This window comes from Hyaena hyaena, unplaced genomic scaffold, assembly GCF_003009895.1.
Source record: "Hyaena hyaena isolate Hyena2069 unplaced genomic scaffold, ASM300989v1 scaffold_219, whole genome shotgun sequence".
Classification (NCBI taxonomy): Eukaryota; Metazoa; Chordata; class Mammalia; order Carnivora; family Hyaenidae; genus Hyaena; species Hyaena hyaena.
Genome location: NW_024080850.1, coordinates 829,245 through 855,758, shown reverse-complemented (window position 1 = coordinate 855,758; position 26,514 = coordinate 829,245). Strand labels below are relative to the sequence as shown.

Genomic DNA, 26,514 nt, shown 5'->3' with positions numbered 1-26,514 from the left:
ATTGGTTTGAGAAAGACATAAGTAGGATACTTTCAGGTTAAGGAAATAATTTCCTATCATCATTTAAAAAAGTTTTTAGAAACTGATGCTCCTTTCAGAACATCTCCTAAGATGACTGTCTTTTTAAAAGTAGGCTCCATGCTAGGGGCGCCTGGGTGGCTTAGTCGGTTAAGCGTCCGACTTTCACTTAGGTCATGATCTCGCGGTTCGTGGGTTCGAGCCCCGCGTCCGGCTCTGTGCTGACTGCCAGCTCAGAGCCTGGAGCCTGTTTCAGTCTGTGACTTCCTCTCTCTCTGACCCTCCCCTGCTCACGCTGTCTCTCTCTCTCCTAGAAATAAATAAAACATTAAAAAAAAAAATTAAAAAAAAAAAAAAAGTAGGCTCCATGCTCAATGTGAGGCTTGAACTCACAACTCTGAGATTAAGAGTCACATGCTCTACAGACTGAACTAGCCAGGTTCCCTGACTATCTTTTCTTAATCTCCTAGTATGTTAGATTAATAGATTCCCTTTACATAGAATTCTTCCAATATAAATCATACTTAGTCAAAATGAACTACTGTTTTCAAAAGTTACCAAATTCACCTGCATTATGTTTCTGATTTTTCTTTTATCATATTCAGCTATGCTTTGTGAGTTTGTGTGTGCTTTTAAATTTTAGAAACCCAGAGTTACAGCCTCCTTTGAAGAATAAATATTTCTACATTCTGGAATAATTTTTCTTAAAAGTTTGAAACAATGCATTAACAAGTCAACAAGTAATTTAGGATTAGACATCATTTCTGAAGACTCCCAACTTCTTCACTGGTTACTACTTTAGTAAAGTTTTCCTAACCTTATGGTACCAATTCTGAAAACTTATATTTTCTATTTTTTTTTTTTTTAGTTTAAAAAACATTATGTTGTACTCTGATGATTTTTTTCCCTTCTAGGTTAAATGTTTTTCTAGACCCTTTACTTCTAACTTCATCTAGTTTTTTTCTTCCTATCCCCCTATTAAATATGCCAAGTGTATGTTTTTCATGCTTTCTATGTTAAAATCCAGTGCTTTCTATTTACTTCTGCTTTTTCACTGATTTTTCTTCTTTAACAGTTCTGTCCACAGCTGCTATCAGGACCACTGAATAAGCAGTGGGTACCCTGCTGAAAGTGGGCAACCCTACTTGCCTGGTAAAGGAGAGCTCTGGGGTGGTGGGCCTGGAGAGAAGTCCAGATTATGGCTCAACCCAAGTCTCAGGTTAGGAAAGCCATCAAAGGCTTTAGGCCTTATCCCACACTTGAACACTCACATGGACACTTTCTCCAAGTTCCAGAGGAGCCCAACTAGACAGACCTTGCTGTGAGCAACTGAATAAGTGAGGTTAAGTTACACGTTTTTATGGCTATCAACAATTACACAATGCTACTCTGTCAGCTTTCAAAAATGCAGAATTAATCTATGGTCACCTAGAGGTAGGTGTTCACCTTTGTTCACCTTTAACATGTCTGTTGAGTATTTGCAGAACATATACTGTTAGTAGATAGCTGATGCCTTCCAAACTCTCACTCTTGTCCCATCTTCTCCCAGAGTTCCAGGCTCAATTCCAATGAGCCTTGTGACATTCTTCTCCATCCCTGTACCCCAAAGAGCATATCCTACATTGAACTGGTATCCATCCCTGTAAGCCCACTATCATTATGGTCTTAGAGAAGACACCACTGGCAATGTAGGCACCAGCTAGGAATCTCCTTCATTCCTCACTTGCTTTGTCCTAAGAAATTCCTAAGTTATTCTCCCACTCTCTCTCAATTATCCCAGGCCTGGGTCAGGCCCTTGCAGTTTTCATCTGAACCCCTAAAACAGGTTCTTCTCTATACCTGTCAGAATGATTCCTCTCTTACGCCTCAAAGCTTTTAATGGCTCCTGTCTCTTCCATGATAAAGGGCACCTTCGTTAACAGGGAGCATGAACCTTCCGTGTCCTGGTCCCTGACACTCAGCCAGTCCCACCCCACGGTGCTCCCTTGCCTTGTATGTAAAGATCCAGCTGTCGCCCCCACCATGCATGCCACGTGTTTCTGGCTTCTGCTGTTCCCCCACTTCAGGCCATTCTTGGGCAAGACCACAGGTTTTCTGAGGTATGGTCACTCTAGTATCCCTGGCATCTGAGTGTATACAGCACATGGCTTTTGACAGCTATTGACCGTCCTTCTTCCTCTTCAGTCCAAATCTGTAAAACGTGTCCCTTTTCATTGCAAATCTATTCAACACTTTGCGAAATTACTCAAGGTCAAATAAAAAACTTTTCCTTGAGCCCCCTTTCATGTGTGCTGGTTTCTGTGGAATAAATAAAGTGTGCTTACGGACTTAGTGATCCACTGATGAAGGTAGTGATTCAGTTCACCAGGATAAACAGCAGAACGTGGGGATTCTACATTGAAGATATAAACATATACCCCATGAGGGCAGGAGTGGGGGCACTGAATGCAGCTGGAGGCAGGCAGTGGGGACGGTGACTACACAGACCTTGAGGGACAGGCAGGGTGTGACTGATGGTGACGGGGAAGGACGGCCCAGATGCAAGGCTGCTTTAAGGACCAAAACAGTTCACAGGGGCCATGGAGGTGCTGCTGCTGACCTCAGACAGCTGCCAGGGCTGCCCACCCCAACAGGCAGCCCCACTCACCGCCTGAGTGACTCCGGAGGATAGAGACACATCGCCACTGCTCCACGTTGGCAAGCTTACCACTGGAGCCGAACACGGTGCTGGGGCCGATGTACCTGTGTGAAAGAGGAGTCAGAAAGGCACTCCAGGCATGCTCTAGGCACTGCACAGAGATGCTCACTGCAGCACAGCTTATCATGGCAGACAGAACAAAGCAAAACCAGACAATGGCTGGAAAGCACTGAATTGTTGAATAGCAGGGGCTGATTAGGTAAGTTATGTTCCATGCACTTTATGAAATACTAAATAGCCATCACAAATCTTGTGGTGAAAGACTTATCTGCTCCGTGCGGAAATGTTCACCATATATAATTAAGTGAAAGAAGCAGATCTTATACAACGATAGATACCACCATGTAAAGAAAAAAAAAATACATGTAACATGGATATCATCTATGCATGGAAAATGGATAAGACACACACAAAACCAAAATATTAACCATGGCTTTCTTCGGGTGGTGGGATGGTGATTTTCTTTTATATGTTTTTTTCAGATTTCCAAATTATGTATGTTGTTTATGTTGACTAAAGCAGCAAAACCAACCGTCTTTTTAAAGCCCTTTTGCAAAAGACTTAAAGCAGGGATACTAGCTCCTACCACGTGAGCACTTGGGTGGATCCCCATGGAGGTGGTATTAACACCACTGATGCACAGAGCCTCTGTCAACATCCTTTGCTCCCACAGAATTCTTACAGACACAGAGAAAAAGAAGACAGCATGCCTCTGCTCTCGTGGCCATGGCCATGTCCGTGGGATCCCTCTGGCTAAGCAGCAGACTAGGGTCTGGTTCCCTAGTCTAACTAGCCCTCAGAGTTATCTGTGGGGCTGGTTATGAAGAAGAGTCCCAGGACCCACCCTGAGAGACAGCCTAGGTTTAAAGAAAAAGTTTTCTAGGTGATGGTTAGTTCATTATGGGTACAGAGCAGGACTTTGAAGGGGTGCTCCTTAGAGTCCTAGGGTGAGGCTGACAGAGAATGAGGTGATTGGCAAGGAGGGTGGGCTCTGGGTCCCCTCCCCCAAATTCCATCAGAGCACCTTGACATTTACCTATGTTGTATGTTGGAAAATTTCATTTGGAAAACAAAACAAACAGAGCCACCAATGTCAGCAACGGAAAGGATTAGCTTTTCAGGTAGAAACTCTGCAGCTCTGTAAGAGGGTCGACTGAGTAGGTCTCCAAGCGGGTAGGTGGCCTCCTGATGCCGTCCCTGGTCAGGCCCCAGCTGCTCCTGGCCTACATGTGCTTCCTGCTACTCAGGAAGTTGGAGCTCTAGGGACTTCAGTGCCAAAGTAGGAAAAGGTGACTATGATTAAGACCAGCAAAGAAGCTTCTAAAAATAAAACGTGAAGAAAGGAAAATGATGCTTACGTAGCCCGTTTCCACACCATAATCAGTTTGTCATCTCCCCCAGAAGCTAAATACATCCCACTGTTTGACCACCGCACACAGTTCACACATGCTGGGAAGAAAAAAAAATAGGGTGATGAAAATCCAATAGTCATGCCCATTTGCTTTATGCAGAGTCTGGCAAGATGCAAAGGGTTTATAAAACCTACTCTCTCTCAACTATTCAAGGCATCCACTGTGGGTGAGCCCCAGAAGAACAATACAGTTCAAATACTATCCTACTTATGTTGTAGTAACAAATGACCAGGATAGTTTGGTGGGGGACACTGTACACAATCTGAGAAGTGTTAGTGCTGGATCAAACAGTCAATAGGAGGAGGTAAATTTCCATGAAAACTATAACTAAATCTCATTATTTCAAAAGGGCTGTCTCATGATGAGATAATGTTTTTGAGCGGGGAGAATTTTTAAAATGAGGGCAAGTACTAGAAAGGCTGAGATGCCCTTCCCAAAACTTTCAGGGGGGCAGCTTGTTAAAGCATAAAACTCTCACTTCATTCCATCTGTAGCCCTTTTAAATTTGGATTTTCCAAACTTGTCAGCACTGCAGGTTGACTGGTTCTGCACTTATAAATTAAGACCAGCAGAAATGCCTCCTTGGCCCCTGATGGGTTAGAGCCTCTGGGAGCAACTCACAGCTAGACCTTTGGAAGCCCTGCAATACCAGGGACACTATCCAAGTTTAGCCCACAAATGGCTTGCCTGTGACTTGTGCTCAAGGTCGGAGGGCAGGGAGAGACATGGTGGGAGAGCAAGAACACAAGAGAGCTAAGGAAGGGGACACAGCTGTTAATGGAGCATCTCAGGGGAGGCAGCTAGGTTGGAAACCAGAGCCACGTACAATCCTGATGCTCAGAGGCAGGAAACTAAGGCACTAAACGTAGGAAACGAAACTACAACACTGTCCGACCAACAAAAGGGTCGTGGCAGGGGGCCTCAGAGTGACACAGTGGCAATCTGAGACATTTTGGTGAGTTGTCTTTAATATTAATACACCCTTCCCCAGAACCCTACTGCTTCCAGGTTGCTGGCCCCAAAGCCCCATGGAATCAGGCAGTTAACGACTCATGAGCAGGAAATCACCAGAGGTACCTGCAGACTGTCCAAAGATGGTTCTGTGGGCGGGCCGAGTCTTCTGCCGAATAACTCACCCAGGTGTGCAGCCAACATCTGTGCCTTCAGACAGCAGGCCGAGGGGAGTTACCGCCGCACGGGGCCTTATCTTTCTAATTACAAACACATGTGCTAACCTTGGGCACTGTGCCAACACGCAAAGCCTGCAAAGGGCCACTCTGTAATACCTAAGTGATTGTCCATCTGGCAAAGCATCTTGGGAATATTTTCATCCTTCTCGTCATCCTCCTGGAGGACTGGAGACATATTCCAGATCACAACCTTCCCAGAATCCTGTCCTGGAATGAAGGAGCAAAAATAATTCAATGCTCAAGAAGTAGAAATTTGATATTAACTCTGAGACATAGTTCTCATTTAGCTTTCATAAACCATAATGGACTAGATGTGAGGAGACTAAATTTGCATTACTAATATAAATTACAGAAAAGATGAAGAAAATAAGTGTTTATGGGGGATCAAAACCCACGTGAATTTAGTAGTAGGCTGAGGCCAACCTGACTTTGAAAAGAACTCTGGGGGTGCCTGAGTGGCTCAGTAGGTTAAGTGTCCAACTTCAGCTCAGGTCATGATCTCGCAGTTCATGTATTTGAGCCCTACATTGGGCTCTGTGCTGACAGCTCAGAGCCTGAAGCCTGCTTTGGATTCTGTGTCTCCCCCTCTCTCTCTGCCCTTCCCCAACTCATGTTCTGTCTCTCAAAAATAAACATTTAAAAATTTTTTTTAAATTAAAAAAAAAGAAAAAAGAAAAAAGAAAAGAACTCTTCACTAAAAAACAGGAGGGCACCGAGCTCTGGTATGGCCTCTAACACAGATCTCTCCAGACCCATAGAAGGTCCTCATCCCTGTCCAAGACTCAGATTCCTCATCTGTAAGATGAAAAGCTAGAAAAGCTGATGTCCCAGGATACTTTCAGGTTTGTACACAAGAATCCTAGCAACCAAGGGTAACAGCACATCCCTGCCGGTACTTCAGTCCGTTTCTAGGTGCTGCCTGAGTCCGTGGCTGAATGAAATGTGCCCTGAACATAAGAAAAAAGGTTCATTACCTTATCTGCCCTTTGCCGTCACCTACAGATGGGGGGATCAACTGAAAAGAGGGCATTTACTGTTCCTGGGGTTATAAGGTGATACAGTATTCTGCTAAAAAATTTATATATGCCTTTTGGCAAAGATTTTTCTAAGCTTTCCATTGCTGATAACTAACGAAAGTCTAGTCCCTCATTTAACTATTTTAGAGAATCAAAAAACCATTAAGCACCTACAAATGGACAGATCAGAATTACATAAGGCATACCTAAAACTGCCTATTGGCCAGTATGTAAAAATATTTTCTAAACAGCTCTTCTTGACCTTACTACATTGAGAAGGGGAGGAAGGTATGCCCTTTCTTATGGATGAGGAAAAAACCCAGTCCCTCAGCTTAGTCCAGCGCCTGTAAGTGACATCAGTGGGCACCTCCTGAGTGTAGCCCACAGCATGCAGGAAGGAGATCAAGACCTCCCTGCATACCCCTGCAGCAGAAACCCACCCTGCAGCACCTGGCCTGAGAACCTGGAATTCAGAGAACACTCTTATGCAGGGAGTCGCCTGCCAGACAAAAACAGTGTCCTGGTGAAGCTATCAGGGACTGGGTTATAAGAATGCTATTTTATGGCATCACATATACATCTTGGTGTACTGGCCTGATAAAGGACTGTCTTTCTAAGCAGGGCTATTATTGTGGCACTGCAATACTGGGTGAAATATACTGACAATGTTACGGACTGTATTTTCAAAGGGCATGGGCATTTTACTTGCCCAGTGTTCTCTCAGCCAAATTTCTCTGAACCCAGAAAACGGGCCTAATAACTACACAACTACTTCTATAGTTCAGTTCACCTCCTCCCCCTTTTCAGATGAGCAAGTGCTGCCAGAACAAAGATGAGGAACCAACCTTAGCCTTTGGGGCTGGGGCTCCTTCCATGGGACCACCTGCCTGTCACTCTCCATGTTCAATAAGCTGGGGCTTGGGGATGCAAACTGATTTTAATTATTAGCCCAATGAATTGGAGTTAAAAAGATACACCCACTACCAAACTATTTATACAGAGCAAGCGCACTAGGGCCAAAAAAGAATTTTCACTTAACTTGTTCAGATAACAGATTATAATTATACATTTTAAATGGAAACTTATCCATGCTGAAAAACAGAAGTATTTTATCTTCAGCTCAGTGGGCAATCAGAAGCAGAGTAAGGTGGCAGGGCTGTGAATGCTCCCTCTGTTACTCCGTGAACGTACCTTGTCCTCCAGTTGCGAACTTGGTCCCGTCAGGGTGAATATCAACTGAAAAAATTGGCTTGCCTGGAAATAAAGGGAAAAAAAAAACACACACACACAACATCTACCTTGGCTTATATTCATTGGACAAAAGCAACAAAGTAAAAAATTTTGAAATAGTGGTTATTTGAGTAATCTTTAATCACTGCTCCTAGGAAAAAATAATAGGCTGCTGATAAATTAACTGTAAGAGCAGAGTGATCTAACAGTTTCAGTTAAAGTATAAACTGCTGGAAGGCTCTCCAAGTGACATTAAATAGCTTAGTCTAAAAGTGGCACAAAGCATTCTGTCACTAGAACAACTGAGTCCACAGATTGCCTGGGCACTTGTACAGATGTCCAGCGGATAAGAGCTGGCCACCTTCTGAGAACACAGTTGTAAAGGCTATGTGCAGGTCATGACAACAGCTGAGTCACAGCAGCTATACCTCCAGCCATCTCCCCATCCCATGGATCTGCACTTGGCTGGCAGCCTTGGACACATAAGCACCCTGGCCTTTCTTCCTGGCTGACAGCTGGGTAGGACTAGGAGCTGACTGTAATCACAGGCATCACTTCCCTCATCATGCTTCTGTTTCCAAAAGCCCTCCTCTAGATTTGTGCTACATCAAAGTCCGTGGAGAGTCAGCATTCTCAGCATCTCCTCTGGCTGAACTTCCTCCACAGGATGTGCCCTTTTAACCGGATGTTCAGTCTTTCTAGGGGCAAAGACTGTAGCTACTAGCTCCTAGAGTGTAGGGTGCACACCCACACCAGGAGCTCATGAAGCTAGATAGCTAGCTATAGCTTGGTGGACCAGACTGGCAAAGGTGTCATGACAGCTTTAAACCCAGCAGACTAGAAGTATTCCCGAGGTCTGGGCCCTGTAGGCATTTGTCTAGCTCCCTCATCTGCTTCCATGCTAAGAGTGGCATGTCATTGTTGTTGTGTTCATCACCACATCCTCAGCTTCTAGCATAGGTCAGTAACATTTGTTTAGTGACAAATTAGATGCATAATGAATACCAGCAATCACTGATACACTCAAGGTGCTATTGCTGAGGAGTCTCTTAGTTGAGGATGCGCTGTCTCTCTAACCCAAGAGGAGTTGGCATGGACACCAGAACGAGGGTTACCAGCTCTAGAATCACATGGTGGCAAGTGCAGGCAGGGTGGGGTGGGGCAGGGGCAGGTGATGGCTGCCTAAGAGCTGAAAGTCCTGCTAGGGCTAGTGTCCAAGTATGGGAAATCAAATATTGGTACTCAAAAAGGCAATGGCCAGCATGAGCCCCAAGCAACAGCCAGCTCACCTTACCTTCTTCTGGAGAGCCATACCCCTACAGGCAAATTGAGCCTGAGCTTCTACAAAACAAAGGGAAATGTGCTCTCCTTCTTACTTGTCATTATGTGGTAGTGGGGGAAACAGCTGTGCAAGGCCAGTAGCAAGCAGGTGTCCCAAGTGCAAGGGCCCTATTTTGTATCAGAGAACAAGGAGAAACCTAGGAAAGTTGGAAATCACATATTAGTTCATCTCTACTACTTACTGAAATTCAAAACAACACAGGCTGCTACAACAAGCCTCTGACATCATATTGGCAGCTCCAGCCTGGTCCCTGAGACCCTCGGTCACCTCCAGGTACACACGCTAGAGCCAGAGCTCTACAGTGAAAGGTGAAATTTAGCCAAGTGGCTACTGATCACCTTCCTAGATAGAGCACATGGATACTCAAAGCTGTCCCAAACATACAGGAAATTCAGTCCTGGTCTGCTCTGAGCCTTCACTTCAAGGGTTCTCAAGAAAAGCCCCAACACAGCTCGGCACTCTTATAGCTTGAAGGAACCAGAACCAGCAGTGGAGCACACTCAGGGGGGCATGAGGAGAGAGGGCTATTGCAAGTTATTCTTCCATAGTCCAGATGGGCAGACCCTAATTAATTAGCCCCATCTTCATCTTCAGGTGCTGAGAACACTGGTGAGAAGAACTGGGGGTGCTCAAACTGGTGCCCCTGTGCCTGTGCACTCACACCTACAATGGCACACCACACCCTTCCTGGGTGAGGTGGCTGCCATGTGTGCTAAGCCAGAGAGCCTGACGTGCTGGTGCTGAGAATGTGCCACACTTTCCCATAGTCTGAGGACCTGGGAGGGAAGGAGTAGCAAGAAGGTGGGTTTCTTGCCCATCTGGGCCTGACAAGTGCCTAACAGGGAGGCCTCAAGACACAAGAAAGGACAGTTGGGGCTCTGGGCCCAGGCCTGAACTGCACAGACCATGGTACCTAGTGCTGAGACTGAGGTTCAGTGTCCTGACAGACACCAGAGGAAGGTGACCGATTAGCACCACTAAGAGCCTTGTGAAATTCAGAAGGGCAGATGTCTCCCAGTATGGGGAGGACAGCAGCGAGAAGTGTCAACCCCATTAGCAACATTCTCTATTCAAAACCTCCCAAGAAGCTGCAATGGGCCAGTCCTTGGAAGTGCCAGCCAGCTACTCCTTCCAGGAGAGGCAGAGTCACACTGAGGTAAGCCCTGTGGAGCTCTTCTTCCCAGTCCATGACATGCTCTAATGAGCATCTGATGTGCTGCTCAAACCCTGCAGGCAGCACAGCCCAGGGTATTCTCTAACTCCCACACTGCCCTCTGAAGTAGATAGTTCTAACATCCTTATTTGACAGAGGGGGAAACTGAGGCACACAAGTTAGGAAAGTTGCCCAAGGCCACACAGCTGCCTTCTCCAGAGCCTGAGCTTGAAGTATGGAAATGTACTTCCCCTCCACAGGAAATACTTCTGGAGATGCTGGGATGACGCTGCCTGGAGAGAACTGATTCAAAGCCTACAAGTGAAAGGTGAAGTAGGAAGCCAGAGTGAGAGCTATGCACATGTGTGCAACTAGTCCTGATGACCTGAGCTTAGCCTTGGACTTGCTATACTGAGCACTGATCGCCCCGGACACCTCAGACCCACAGGATGGGGGAGACAGCTATTTGGTAAGGCTCCAGTGAATCACATTTCCCAGGACTCCTGCCCCTGTGTGTTTTCCTCTCCTTGAATTTGGGTTGGCTCTCTGATGTTTTAAAAGAATGCAACTGAAGTGATGCTGCTCTAGTTCTGAGCTTAAGCCTCAAACAGGTCCAAGCAGTTCAACTTTTGCCCTCTGGAGAAAGCTTATTGCCATGTGAGAAGTTAAAGTTCCCTAAGACCACATGTTGAGACCCCCAAGCTGGCCACATGAAAAGGGTCAAAGAACCCAGACAACAATGAGAATCAGGGCTTTGACACAGGACCCAGGGTGAAATGTACTGGTCCCAAGCTACTCTAGCCATCCTAGCAGATTCTGTGCAGAACTAAGATGAGCTGTCCCTGCTGAGCCTGGCCAGGTTTCACAATCAAAAATAAATAATAAAAGTTATTGTTTTAAGCCAGCAGGTTTTTGTATAGTTTTTTATACGAGAGAGCACTCAAAATGCCACTTCATTCACTTTTATGTCTAAGGTAACTGGATCTGCATAGTTGTCATTTTCACCAAAAAAGTTCTAGCTGATTCAGCATCAGTCTTGAGAAGGCCATCAGGAAGGAGTATCCATCGGACTATAGGAGTGCTTTTCAGTTCCTTAAGTCTGTGAGACATTGTATGTCCCCTCAAGAAATACATCAAAATCACTTAAGTGCAATTACGGAAACCGCAATTCAACTGAGTCCTATAGGTTGACAAGTCTTTAGCCAGAAAAGAAAGGAAGGGAATGTAAGGTAGACGGGACATGACATGGAATGCAGAATAAGCCTGACAAGCTGCTGCAGGGTGTGGGGAGAGAGGAGGCTCGGGAGATGGGCAGGGCCCAGCAAGGCACCACTGTGGAAAGCAGACCTTCCTCTATAGCTATCTCTGAAGCAAAGGAATGCCACGACCAGATTCACATTTCAGCCACACAAAACTGTGTGGAACATGGGCTTTTAAGACTGGAAGGGAACTGGTAAGCTGGAAGAGCCTTAAGTCTCCAGGGGAAGACAACAACTAAGGGCTGGGAATAGGCCTGGGTTAGAGCAATGAATGCACCTGGGTGGAATTCTCAGCCCTGTCACTCATCAATTATTTAATCTGAACAATGGGGAAGACACAGTTACCCTAAGAAGCATCTTCTAAGAGAGATTAAGATGCCATGTCACATTGCTTCGAAGACACACAGATTTCATATGTGAACATTTCTGAGATCACGATGTGCTTTGGTGAAAGGTGTGACTGGGGTAATGGGCACCATGTTTCCTTTTGTAGAGATCTGCCACAAAGCAGATGAAATACAGTAGTGCACCTACATAAAGCCACCAGCATAGTGCTGGCTCCCTACCTCCTTTTAGCACTAGGTTCTTCACTCCAAGGAAAACAGTGGTTCACATTCCCTCAGTAGAAACAGACCTCCTTTTTTCTATAAGCCTCTTTGAGGTACAGCTGAGGAAAAGGACCTATGGCTTGACTAGTTAGAAAACCCTGTGGCACAGCACAATGATAAAGATGAATTCCCAACTGCCTCCTGCATTCGATTTTTCTTTGTACTGAGACAGAGACAAAAGAGAAATTAATCCATTCCCTGGTTCCTAGAGCTGCCAAGCAGTCTCACATGCTCTGAACGACAATGGCCAGCATCCTATTCCTGCACACCCACCAAAGTCCATTCTCCTTGGGACTCTGCTTCCAGGTCACCCCTCCTGGACACCTTGCATGCCTTCTCAGACAACACACAGCACCTTGCTGTTACTCTCTTCACAGAGCCAAGGCAGTTGGGCACTGTTCCCTGCCTGGAGGTTGCTGATCTGAAGACTACAGCACAAATACTCTCCATCTGGCAGGAATAGAGAGTTAATTTCAGAAGCTGGATTTTGACCGGGTGTGGTCAGGTAGAATCTTACTCCCTCGTATCAGAGGAAAAGATTCTTGGAGGAGCCCACATGTGCAACTTAAAGTCCAAACAAAAAGCAATGGCCAGAGAGAAGCAGGGAGGGCTCAAACGAGAGTAGCTGGCCCTCTTGGGTGGCCTTCAGACTTTTGGTTTAGGCTCCTGTCTTTGGGCCTTTATGCTCTGACAGCTCACTGGGCAGATCCAATGTAACATCGGTGAGCATGTCCTGCTGGAATGGAAGCTTGGGGGAAGTTCAGGCTTTTGCCCAATGCACATTGTTCCTGGAAGCACTTCTTTCCTGCATACCCATTAATACCTGGTTTTAACAAATTTTGGTAAATTTGTAACTAAAAACAAAACATGGGGAAATGTTTGAAACATTTATTAAGTGAAAAAAGTTACAAAACAATATTAAAATATAAGGTAGGTGCAAAAGTCATGATCATCTATATAGAAAACCTTGCAGATTCCACAGAATAAATTAATTTAGTAAAATTGAATGACATAAAATCAACAAACTTAGTTGCATTTCTATACATTAACAGTGAAAAATACAAAATAGAAACCAAGAAACAATTCCATTTAAAATAGAATAAAAAAGTACTTAGAAATAAACATAACCAAGGAGGCGACAAGACCTGTACAATGAAAACTAAAAAACAGTGCTGAAAGAAATTAAAGACAGAAATAAATGTAATGTCAACAATACCCAAAGTTCTACAGACTTAATTCAGTCCCTATCAAAACTGCGATGACAGGGGTGCCTGGCTGGCTCAGTTGGTCGAGTGTGCAACTTTTGATCTTGAGGTTTTGAGTTTCAGCCCTGCACTGGGGGTAGTTTACTTGGAAAAAAACAACAACAACACAACAACAACAACAACACAAAACAAAAAATTGCAATGACATTTTTGCAGAAATAGAAAAACCCATCCTACAATTCTTATGGAATATCATGGGATGCCAAATAGCCAAAGGAATCTTGGAAAAGAACAAAGTTGGAGTCTTAATGCTTCCTCATCTCAAAACCAACTACAAAGCTACAGTAAGCAGAACAGTGTGTTACTGGCATGAAGACATGTATAGACCAGTGCGGCAGAATAGAGAGCCTAGAAATAAACACTTGCATTTGTGGTCAAGTGATTTTCAACACGGGCACCAAGACCAGTCAATGGGAAAGGGACAGTTTTATCAACAAATGGTGCTGGGAAAAATGAACATCTGTATGCAAAAGAATGAAGCTGGAACCTTACACCATATACAGAAATTAACTCAAAATGGATCAAGGACTCAAATGTAAAACCTAACGCTATAAGACTTAGAATAAAACATGGGGGAAAGCTTCATGACACTGGATATGGCAATGTTTTCTTAGACATGATACCAAAGACACAGGAATTAAGAGGAAAAAAATAGACAAACTGGACTTCTTGAAAATTAAGACCTTTCTGCCCACCAAAGGATACCATCAACAGAATAAAAAGGCAACCCACACAATGGGAGAAAATATTTGTAAACCACATAGCTGATGAGGGATTAAATGTCCAGAGAAATATAATATAGAGAATATTATTCTAATATAGAGAATATTCTCTAATATAGAGAAAGCTCAAAGACAGAAAACAGAAAAACCCATTGAAAAATGGGCAAAAGACTTGAAGAGACATTTCTCCAAAGATGATATACAAATGGACAATAAGCATATAAAAAGATGCTCAACATCATTAGCTACTACGAAAATGCATATCAAAACCAGAACGAGATTAACACCTTACATCTATTAGGCTGACTACTATTAAAAAAGAGAGAGAGAAAACAACAAGTGCTCATAGAAATTGTAATCCTGTGCATTGATGGTGGGAATGTAAAATGGTACAGCCACTTTCAAGACAGTATGGACATTTCCTTAAAAAATTAAAACTAGAACTACCCACGATCTAGCAATTCTACTTCTGGGTATTTATCCAAAAGAACTAAAAGCATGGTCTTGAAGAGATATTGTACACCCATGATCATAGCAGCAATATTCACAATAGCTAAGAAGCAATATAAGTGTCCAGTGATGGGTAAATGGATAAGGAAACTGTGGTGTACATATATAATGGAATATTATTCAGCCTTAAGAGATTCTGATGGATTGTACAAGGTGGATGAACCCTGACAATATTATGCTAATTAACATATGCTAGTCACAAAAACATAAATAATGTACGATGTCAATTATATGAGGTCTCTAAAGCAGTCAAATTTATAAAGACAGAAAGATGGTTGTCAGGGGCTGGAGAAGGGAAAATGGGGTTGTTGCTTCATGGGTATATAGTTTTAGTTTGGCAAGATGAAATAGTTCTGGAGATTATTACTCAATGGCGTGAACATACATAACACTACTGAATTATACACTTGAAAGATGCTTAAGATGGTAAATTTGGCTATGTGTATTTTACCACAACTTAAAAAAATGCTAACTAAAACCAAATCAAATCAAATCAACCTATGTATCTATATATCTGTATAACTCTACCTGCCTGCCTACCTATGTACCTATCTGTAAGGCACAGGGGCATAAGAGGGTTAAAATAGGTATTAATTATAGCTGCTCAGTGTCTACTATGAACACTACTATGGCAGTGGATACATGAACCCATACAGGTGGAAAACTGTATAGAACTAACCCCCCCTTCCCCACTCCAAATGAATACAAATACAAGTAGAAAAGTCTGATTAAGGGGTGGACTGTGTCAATATCAATGTCAATGTGATATTATACTGTTGTTTTACAAAAGTGGGAGAAACGGGGCAAAGTGTACAAAGAATCTCTTAGTATTATTTCATTTGAGTGTGTGGGAATCTACAACTATCTCAACAATAAATAAATAAACATATATATGGTATATTTTTAAAAGTGTGTGTGTAGCAATATAAAAGGAATAAAAGTAAAATATCAAAACATCAGTGGTTGTCAATAAAACTGACTCCTTGTGCAGGTGATAATGTTCACATTTACATCGGCAACCAGCCATGTCTCTGCCCCTAAGCACTCATAATATGCAGCTAGCTCCTCTATCCAGCTGTCTACAGACATCACATCTTCACCTTCTCCACAAGGGAACTCCTGATCTTCTGGCTCAAACCCGCTCTGTCATCTGCCCATCGGCTAAGACCATGCCTGGGACAGGGGAACCAAGAGGCCCAACACAATGGTCCCATCACCCCCGCGACTTTTCTGGCCTCATCTTTTGCCTCCTCCCCCAGTCGCTGGCCCAGTGCCATGGCCTCCCTTCTGTTCCTAGACTGTGAAGGTGCGTGCTTCCACTCAGCACCCTGCACTGGTTCCTTCCTCAGCTGGAATCTTCTCCCAGACACACACACAATCCTTTCTCACCTTTTTTTTTTTAGTCTTTGCTCAATGGTGCCCTCTCACTGAGGCCTGCCCCAAACACCCTACTTGAAAGTATTACTCCTCAACTTGGCACAACCAATCCCAATTCTCATCTTTTTCTTAGCAATTTTAAATATAGTGTATAATTTCCTTTATTGCATGTTTGTTCACCCCAACCACCAGAATGTAAACTCCAAGAGCTCAGCAATTTTTGTCTGTTTCAGAGTCACCGTGGTACCTAGAGCTATAGCTTGGCACACAGTAGGCACTCAATGAGTACTTGTTAATGGCTGGAGAGAGCCTACAGCAGAGGCCCAAAATTCAAAAACACGTTCAGCATCACTAGAATCCCAATCTTTGAAAGGCAGGCTCTTCATCTTCTTAAGTGGGGACTCAGATGTCAACAAGCACCTGCAAGTGGAAGTACAGTTTTGGCTGGCTCACAAAGCCATCTGCTGCTGTTATCTCTACCGTTTTTGACCACAAAAACTTCACCAGTCTCCTTAAGCAAGCACTACCATAATGACATCTCATAGGTATCAGGTGGCTGAGAGATTCAAAACACAGCACAGGAAGGAAGCTGTAGCAATCATGTAACTGGTGTGTGTGTGTGTGTGTGTGTGTGTGTGCGCGCGCGCGTGTTTGCCACAAACTAAAGAAAAGTGTGACAGGTATTTCATTCACTTCTGTACCATCTGCCAATGCAGTCAAGGAAGTTTTGGTAACAGTCATTATCTATTTCTTCATACTCTTCTCTACTTATGCAGAACAGATAAATTCCTTAAAAGTTATCTGCAAAATGGATTTCTATAAACATAATCATCTCTTCTACACAGTTCCATCAGAAAATTAAAAGCAATTAAAAACAATTTTCCCATAGGGTGGAAAACATTAGCTTTAACAATAAAGTAACACTACAGGGGCACCTGGGTGGCTCAGTCGGTTAAGCGTCTGACTTCGGCTCAGGTCATGATCTCACACTTCGTGGGTTTGAGCTCTGCGTCGGGCTCTGTGCTGACAGCTCAGAACCTGGAGCCTGCTTCAGATTCTGTCTCTCCCTTGCTCTCTGCTCCTCCCCCACTTGCACCTTGTCTCTCAAAAATGAATAAATATTAAAAAAAAAAAAAAAAGAAAATAACACTACAGTTACTACTGTATCCCATAGTTGAAAGTTGCTAAGAGAGTAAATCTTTTTTTTTTTTGAAATAAAAGTTTAATTATTCCAAGAATATGAACAGTAATGATCTTGGCTTCTCCCTTTTTTTGCCCACATAGATAGTAAGATGTCTATTTCTTATTTTTTTTTTTTATGTAGCAGTATTTTTTCTTTTTTTTTTCTTTTTTACAAATAGTTTATTGTCGAATTGGTTTCCATATAACACCCAGTGCTAAGAGAGTAAATCTTAAAAATTTTCTTTGCAAGAAAAAAATTGTGTAATTATGTATGGTGATGGATGTTAACTAGACTTATTATGGCTATAATTTTGTGATATATACAAATATGGAATCATTACATTGTATACCTGAAACATTAACACCATATGTTAATTATACCTCCATTTAAAAAAGGAAAATAAAAATAACAATAACAAACCTACAAATTATTTAAGTAGAAAATGCACAGCAACATTTTAACTATTCCAGTTATATGTGCAATGCAAGGTCTGAATGGAGGCTACACAATAAAAATACTGAATTTGCTGTGGTATCAGGGATTTGGCTAAGGTCCTAAAGAATGCAGACACTTTTACAATGTGGTATGTATACTAAATAAAATGTGTGTTTTTTTTTAAAAAGCACCAAGCCACCCAGTTATTTTTTTCTAAATGGTCTCAAAGACCATTTAAAAAGTTGCAGCAATGTAAAAGCATTTTCTAATTTTTCCTAAATTGAACCTGTGATAAAAAGTAATTTTACAAATTAAAAGTACCCAATCACAAAATGCTTCATTATCTAGAAACACTAATATACCATAAGATGTATCCTAGTATAATTATATATGGCAACTAGCCAAAGATATAGGTGTTTGTCCTATTCCTTAATAATAGCTCTAGAATGGAACTCCAGTGTTTTCAAAAGGGAGACGATAGGGGCGCTTGGGTGGCTCAGTCATTGAGCGTCTGGCTTTGGCTCAGGTCATGATTCCATGGTTCGTGGGTTCGAGCCCCGCGTCGGGCTCTGTACTGACAGCTAGCTCAGAGCCTGAAGCCTGTTTCATATTCTGTGTCTCCCTCTCTTTCTGACCCTCCCCTGCTCGCGCTCTCTCAGAAATACATAAAACATTAAAAAAAAGGGGGGGGGGAGAAGATAAAGAAGCTACTTAAACGGGTGCTTGGAGAAGGCCCTGTGTGGTGGCCTCATTTGGTCCACCTCGTCTAATTGAATCCTGGCTCTTCCTCTCTGCCTTGTTCACAGCCTTACTGATCTCAGTGGACAACAGCCCTGCCCTTCGCCTGGGAGTCACCCCATCTCACATCCCACATTGTGCCCTGGTGACTACCTTCACAATATATCTGTAACTCAAACTTTCTAGGAAGGTGCAAGTGTTCCATATCTTGAGCTGGGAATGAGTTAGAGAGAGTATTTATTTGCTGAAATTCATCCAATTGTCTGTATACAAATAGTCTGTACACTTCACTATAATTTTATAAAACAATGTATATAAATTATGCCAAAAAACATACATGTACACGCATATAAAATCCAACCGATTCTCATCAGCACTATTACCTCCATCCTCACCGCTCAATCATCACCCTGGTCCAAACCAGTCATCCCTTACCTGGATCATTGCAACTGCCTTTTAATGGGTCTCTTAGCTCCCTCCCTTGCCCCCATATCCCTCCTAGTCCCCTTGCAGCAATAGGGAGGATCTCTAAGACCCAAGTCAGACCATGTTACTTCTCTGCTTACAAGGCACTGTGAACTGAGACCCGGCAGCCAGCAGGCCCTCCCAGTCAGCCCACTGCTCTCTCTGGCCTCATTCCTTGGTGCTCTTGCCCATGTGCAGCTCCAATCATAAGACATCCATACTATTCGGCAAACCTGCCAGGCAAGTACTGTCTGTCTGGAATATTCCTCCCTCAGATAGCTGCCTTCCTCACCTCCAGCAGGCCTGTCACAGATGCAGTGGTACCTGGCTAGGCCCCCTCCCTCCAGGATTGAAGCACCTGCCCCCAGCTGTGGGAGTGTTGGCAGCCTGTGAAAGCTCCCAGCTGAGACCTTCTCCAAGGGGTACCTGACCTCAGTGGAAGAACTGCTTTGACCAAGGTCAGGTCCCCTCCTCAAGAGAGCCTGTGCCCAATGACTGTGGATGTGGCAATAGACATGGCACTTTGCCTCAATTCAGGACAATTCACAAGGACTAGCTGCAGAGCTGACAAGGATCAGCTGCAGCTTTTATTGCACTTGCATCTCAGCTCACCTTCTCCCTGTCCAGTCCTGCTTCCAGCACTCCATTCTTTTTTTTAAACTGTTTTAAATGTTTATTCATTTTTGAGAGACACTGTGAGCAGGGGAGGGGCAGAGAGAGAGGGAGACACAGAATCCGAAGCAGGCTCCAGGCTTTGAGTTGTTAGCACAGAGCCCGATGTGGGGCCTGAACCCATGAACTGCGAGATCGCAACCTGAAGCAAAGCCAGATGCTTAAGTGCTTATGCCCTTCCTTAATAATTTTGCATGCAAGCCTTTTCCCCTCAGAGTCTGTTTCCTGCGACAGTCTGCTCACATTACCTTTGCACTAAGGCTTTCCCAAAGCACCCTACTTAAAATTCTCCCACCATTAGGGCGCCTAATTAGCTCAGTCAGTTAAGCATCCCACTCTTGACTTTGGCTCAGGTCATGATTTCACACCTCATGAGTTTGAGCCCTGAGTTCTGTGCTGTCAGCACGGAGTCTGCTTGGGATTCTCTCTTTCCCCCCACCACTCACCCCTGCCTCTTGTCGGCTGGTGCTTGCTCTCTCAAAATAAATAAAGGAACTTAAAAAAAAAAATTATCGGGGCGCTTGGGTGGCTCAGTTGGTTAAGTGTCCGACTTTGGCTCAGGTCATGATCTCGCAGTTCTTAGGTTTGAGCCCCACGTCAGGCTCTGTGCTACCAGCTCAGGGCCTGAAGCCTACTTCAGATTCTGTGTTTCCCTCTCTCTCTGCCCTTACCTTGCTAGTGTTCTGTCTCTCTCTGTCTCTCAAAAATGAATAAAAACGTTAAAAAAAAAAATCTCCCACCCTCCACCCCATCACAGCGCTCCTCATCTGTCAGCTTGCTTCTCCACACACTCACCCATCTAATGTTCTCTGCAACTGCTCTTGTTTATGATGTCTGCTGTCTCCCCCGTGCGCTCCTCTCCTCCCTCTCCCTATATGCTTAGACAGGACGCCCCCAGCAGATAGCCCTCCTGGTCTCTCTAGCTAAAATGCATCACATTCTGCTCCTCAAAAGATCCTGCTATGCTGCTTGGTTCACTGCTATGTTTCCAGCACGTAGCCCCTGGCACACAATCTGTACTCATTATTTGCTGAATGGATGAATTCATTGAGTGCCTCTCTGTAGGACCTTTTTTTCCTCTTAATATTTATTTATTTATTTATTTATTTTTTAAATGTTTTATTTATTTCTAGGAGAGAGAGAGAGAGAGAGAGAGAGAGAGACAGCGTGAGCAGGAGAGGGTCAGAGAGAGAGGGAGTCACAGACTGAAACAGGCTCCAGGCTCTGAGCTGACAGTCAGCACAGAGCCCGACGCGGGGCTCGAACTCATGAACCGCAAGATCATGACCTAAGTGAAAGTCGGACACTTAACCGACTAAGCCACCCAGGCGCCCCAATATTTATTTATTTTTGAGAGACAGAGAGTAAGCAGGGGAGGGGAGGAGAGAGAGGGAGACACAATCTGAAACAGGCTCCAGGCTCTGAGCTGTTAGCACAGGGCCCAATGCAGGGCTAGAACTCACAAACTATGAGATCATGACCTGAGCCAAAGTCAGACACTTAATCAGCTAAGCCACCCAGGTACCCCTATGTGCAGGACCTTCTGATGGATGATGCAGCAGACCTGGAGACTGCTCCTATGAAGGTCTGTTTCTGACCTTCAAATGGGGCTCACTCTCTCTTGTTTGTCCTTCATTACAGTAGCTCTGGCCAGGGCAGCTTCCTGTGACTTGGTCTGTCCTAGGTTAGTTAATGCATCAAAGCATGTATTGCTTTCAAAAGCAGCAAGGTTTGAAAAAAAAAGAAAAGAAAAGAAAAGCAGCAAGGTTTGACCTAAATGGGTTTTCTTTTCGCCAGAGGTGTTCTGAACCACTTGCTATCTGTTCGTTTCAACCACTCCCTTTCCTAAATGCCTTAACTCTCCCCAGGCCTTTCTTTCTGACATTTCCACAGCAGTAGTGCCTTTTCCACCACCACAATCCAATCCCATCAAGGCTTACCCACAAACAAGGCCCTCGTCCCTAGCACTACTGTGGTTTATTCATGTAGCTCTGGTTTCCACCTGTATTCTAGAATGTGGTCCGTACGTCTTTCTCTCCCATCTGCTACACAGCATTCCATATACAGGGGTAGCTTTATTTACCTCTGATCACCATGGACCTTCTTTCCATGAATGGTTCAAAGTTTCATCCATAAATAAGTGAAAGATCCATGTGTTATTATCTAAGGCAAACTCTCACTCTGTTTTCTTCTGAATCTTCTTCAAATGTATTCTAGTTCTTTTTTTAGAATCAACCTACTATCTTAAGGAATAACGCAGTGAGAGCCAGCATGGAGAGAGCTTGGGTTTCCCGAGCCTTCACAGGTAGCAGATGAGGCAAGTGTTACTGGCTTCATTTAATAAATCAGGAAATGAGATAAAAAGAACCTTCTGTAACACATATTTGGTGAGCAGCAGAGCACAGAGATTCAAGAACAAGATTATCTGACTCCAAAATAAATGGTAAAATTCTTGTCTTCATGAAGCTTACAATCCAGTTGGAACCATGAGACAAATACATGAAAAGGCAAATAACAATAAAGATGTTCTACCTAGGGGTGCCTGGGTAGCTCAGTTGGTTGAGTGACTAACTCTTGATTTTGGCTTAGGTCATGACCCCAGGGTCATGGGATCAAGCCCTGCATCAGGCTAAATGCTGAGCATGGAGCCTGCTTAAGATTCTCTCTCTCTCCCCTCCCTTCTGCCTTTCTCTCCCACTTGCATGTTCTCTCTCATATTAAAAAAAAAAGTTCTTATCTAGAGTAGGGTTTCTCAACCTCAGCACCACTAACATTTTGGGCCAGATGATTCTTTACTATGGGGAATGTCCTGCATGCTGTACGGTGTTCAGCAGCAGTCCTGTACTCTACCTACTAGATGCCAGTAGCACCCCCACTTCAGTTGTAAAAACCAAAAGTGTTTCCAGACATTGGCCCATTTGAGGACCCCTGATGTAAACAAACTGCAAAACTTATCTTAATGACCACTGCAATCATATAATATCACCATTAGGATCCCTCCCAGGCTGTTCTTAGAGATAAGTCTGCAGTGCTCCTCTAGCAGCTGTGCTGGGTCTTTCCACACCCACTGCTGATTGCATTACTATACTATCCTGCCTGCATTTCTCCTTCAAGTTGACTTATTTATTTTCACCCAGATGCAGTATATGTCTCAGGAAGATGTTTTGAAATCCTTTCTGAAAGGACATAAGATAGGGGGAAAGATAATCCAATTAAAGGGCAGGAGGAAAAACACACACCATAAAGCAATGTGATTAACTGACAAATTATCCCAGTATTGAAAATTTGCCAAATGTCTTTTTACAACAATGCCATCGAAGTGTGAGGCAGAGGCCAAGGGAGGACAAGAGTTCTTTCAGTTCTGGCCCTTCTGGTTAGAATGGGCTTCCCTGGAGAGCTAAGAATGAACGATGTCTGCTCAGGAATGAAAAATTCCACAAACTCTCAGGAACAAAGGCCCAGGGATGGGGAAGAACCATGAATTTCGTTTTTTCTTTTTCAGTTTATTTATTTTGAGAGAGAGAGAGAGAGAGAGAAAGTGTGCACAAGTGGGGAGAGGGGCAGACAGAGAGGGAGAGAAAGAAGCCCAAGCAGACTCTGTGCTGTCAGCGCAGAGCCAGATCCAGGGCCCAATCCCATGAACCATGAGATGATGATCTCAGGCAAGATCAAAAGCTGGATGCTTAACTGACTGAGCGCCCCCAGTCACCCCAAGAACCATGAATTTCAGTGAAATTTTCTAAAACATAAACTAACCTAACTTAGAAATGAATCTTATTTTGGCCAAGCCTAAAATAAAATTAAATATATATGGAAAACTATATCCAAGAACAAAGAGTAAAACAGGTATGTGTGTAGAGTGGCTGATATAAGTGATAAATACTATTAGCTTTTATTATATATCTTAAATTAAGACAGTCTTTCGTATTTGAGTACAGGATGAAATAACAAGAACAAATCTTTACATTTCCTCAAGGTCTAGAAGTGGAGTCACAAGCCTAAAAATTTACTGGTAATAAACGATGGCATCTTGAATCCAGTCTGATTCCATGTTCAAGGCTCATTTCACTGTGATATGACAAACTTCAAGATTTATTAGTTATCAATTAATCACTTCAGAGCAGTGATTTTCAACTGGGGGTGATTCTGGCCACCGAGTGATACTGGCAATGTCTGGAGACATTTTTGGTTGTCACAAGTGAAGTGTGTGTGTTTGGGGGTAGTGGCGGTACTGGTATCTGACGGATTGAGGCCAGGGATGTTAACATCCTACAACACACAGTATGGTCCTCACAACAATGATGTGGCCCGAAGTGTCAATAGTGTTGAGGCTGAGAAACCTAGCTTAGAGGAAAGGTCTTACTAGTATTATTAGGCAGAAAATGGAGACCGAAAGTATGCTTACGTTCCAACAGATATTTCTTCCTTTGCCTTTAACCTGCTCTATTCTAGCTGTCCTCTCCACCATGTCTGAATGGACTCTGCCACTACAGGGAATATGCTGGGCTCTCTGCTCCTTCCCTCTTTGGACTCTCAGACACCAGAAAAAGTATGTTCAAGCCACATAATGAGTCAGGAGACATGAATGCAGTGTCAGGAAGGCAGAAAGTGCAATGATGCACTCTCCAAAGCACGATGGTCTTTTGGGTTTGTTAATCCAAAGTAAGCGTGATTTTACTGGCAACACCCACAACTTTGGCTTCTGGCTAAGCAGCCCCTGTTCCCAGCAGCAACTACTATTCACTAGTCTTTAAAAGATTGCTCACTAGTGATCTGGATCACTATCATGTCCTTCAGATAGTGGTAATCTACCCTGACAGTCCTGAACAGTTGAAAAGACAGAGGTTGAGTTCAGGGTATTTTAAAAGAAAGTTATATCCTATCCTGCTGGTCTCAATTTCTTTTATCTCTTAGATTTCTAAAGCATTTTATAGTCTACCTTTGTGTCTACCCTTGCAACCAAAGATCACATTTGTACTGTGAAGAAAGCTGAGCAGATATCATCCTGTTCCATTCTAGGACCATGGAGACAGAGACTATATAGCAAAAGAGGCCAGAGCCCACTGCTCTGCCCACTCTGCCAGGCTGGGATGTTTGGCTGCTGGCCTGGTTGCAGACTCTCACTCATTTGTACCTAATCGCTTAAACATCTTGACATACTTATGCTTACATAGCATAAAACTTGTGTCCTACAAAGGAGCTTATCACAAAGTTAGAAATTATATGGCAAGAGGCAGAAGAAGAGACTCAAGGGTAGACTGTACACAAAAACTGATCTAGATAAAAGGTTTTAAAATAAAAATTCCTTCAGATCTTCACTTACACAGCAAACTAGGTCATAACAAAATTTTTCCTTTCCTGACTCACAAGCACCATACTTTATAATTGCTGAATATTTGTCCAATTCTCCAGGTAAAGATCTATGCACTACACACCTGGAAATGCTCTTGGAGATCAGCACAGGAGAAATGAAACTAAAGTTCACCACTTTTGCTTTCATGCACAGTAAACCTAATTGTGTCTTTGTAAATTATGGAAACCTCAGCATACCTCGTGTAGCCAATATTTACCATATACCCTTTGTGTTGGAGGTACTGCTGAGTGTAGCAGGGAATACAGAAGGGAATGAGGTCCTGAGCGGGGGTGGGGGTCTGGTGGGGGTAATACGAAAAGTACACCCACAGGGGCAGGGCACTAGTGGAATACAACAGGAGGAATGGCAACAACAACAAAAAAGGTGACCTCTTGTGGACACTGAAAAATGAGAAAGATGTCACATAAGAAGATGGAAGGAGAGAGCACTTCTGACTGTAAGAACACAGAATCAGTTCAGTTCGGCTGCCATAGTAGAAAACATCCTGGGATTAAGTTCAAAACTAAAGAGCTACTCATGTATTAAAAAGGGGCCTCTACTTGCTCTCAAAGAAAACACTAGCTCCCTCTAGTCGCATCGCAAAGTAGAAATGAGGAACAGGACAGAATCAGGGTGACCCTTTTCCTGTCAGTAGAGATAGGCTGGAATCAGGGCTTCAGGCCTCAGGCTGGAGAAGTGCTCCCTGGGCTTCAGTGCTGTCAGCAGGGAGATGGGGGGGGGGGGCTCTTTCTTCTCACTTCCCTGTGGAGCAAAGACCAATTCCTGGAGCAGCTGTGCCAACAAAGTACAACTATGACAAACTGTGCTACCGGTTTTGGGAGCTTATCTGTACTCAACCAGAGGACTGGAGGAGTCTGTTCCCCCAGGGTGTGCTCTGGAGCCACTCTGCCACAAGGCTAAGGAAAGCCCTCTCTTGGATCACCCCTTGCCCTATGAACTCCAACTCAAGTCACCCTGATGTCCCAGTACAGGATAAACGTGGTTCGTTCAGTTGTGGGACCATGGGGCCCGAGACACAGTCCCGCAAAAGGGGGCACTGTCACCAGATTCGGGCAGAACAGCCCCTTCACCAGGGCAGAGACGTGCATATTTCAGATGTTCACCCTGCCACTGAAAGGCCACAAGGGGGACTGGGCCACAGTTTCACACGCTGGACCATCCGAGCACATCCTGGCTGATGCAGACGAGTGGCAGGAGCTGGCTGGCACCCAGGGCCGCTCCCCGGAGGCAGGCCGCGGCTCCTTCACGGACCACGGGTGGGCGACCGAGGGCTCAGTGCAAGTGCCAGGGGTGAAGGCGGATTTGCCGAGGACAAGCGGAGCACGTGCCCGTGCTCGCCGGCTTCCCCGTGCCGAGGACAAAGTCCGCTCTCGCCGACCCCGCGGTTTGGGTACCGGACACCGGGCGCGTCGGAGGCGAGGGGGGCACGGCCTGCGCGCGGCGCTGACCTTACTCTAGACCCCGACCCAACTCCGGGCTCGGCCTTCCGCGACCACTGCGTGCACTCACCATTGTGGTTGACCCAGGTCGGCTTCAGGAGCTTCATTGTTCGGCCGCCGCCGCCGCCGGGCTGAGGCGAGAGCCGTGTCCCTCAGCGCGCCCGGGCCATGGAGCCACCGCTGCTGCTTCCTCCCGCGCCGCCCTCCGGCCGCCGCCCGCCCTGCGCCCTCAGCGCCGCCGCGCCATTGCCGGCCCGCGCCCCCCTCCGCCGCCACAGCCGCCCCCCGCGCTCGGCCGCCGCCGCCGCCGCCACAGCCGCATCCCCTGCGCCGCTCCTCCTCTGGCGGCTCCCGGGCAACGCCGGAAGTCACGGCGCGCACCTGCCAAATCGCCCCGGCGGGAAACCG

General features: G+C 44.6%; 1 protein-coding gene across 4 annotated transcripts in view; it reads right to left on the bottom strand.

Annotated features, from left to right (window-relative positions):
* LOC120238814 (protein HIRA) overlaps nucleotides 1-26,326 on the bottom strand; it is an 80,512-nt gene extending 54,186 nt beyond the window's left edge. For 2 of the 4 annotated variants that reach the window (XM_039242826.1, XM_039242829.1), the window contains exons 1-5: nucleotides 26,177-26,326; nucleotides 7,526-7,588; nucleotides 5,415-5,525; nucleotides 4,075-4,165; nucleotides 2,666-2,760 (exon numbers count right to left, since the gene is read on the bottom strand). In XM_039242826.1, the coding sequence (XP_039098757.1) occupies nucleotides 2,666-2,760; nucleotides 4,075-4,165; nucleotides 5,415-5,525; nucleotides 7,526-7,588; nucleotides 26,177-26,213 (397 nt within the window). In that variant the 5' untranslated portion in view covers nucleotides 26,214-26,326. Of the gene's footprint in view, nucleotides 1-2,342; nucleotides 2,411-2,665; nucleotides 2,761-4,074; nucleotides 4,166-5,205; nucleotides 5,526-7,525; nucleotides 7,589-26,176 lie in introns of those variants that run through there. The other 2 variants (XM_039242827.1, XM_039242830.1) reach the window with 2 other exon arrangements.
* Between the last annotated feature and the right edge of the window lie 188 nt (nucleotides 26,327-26,514).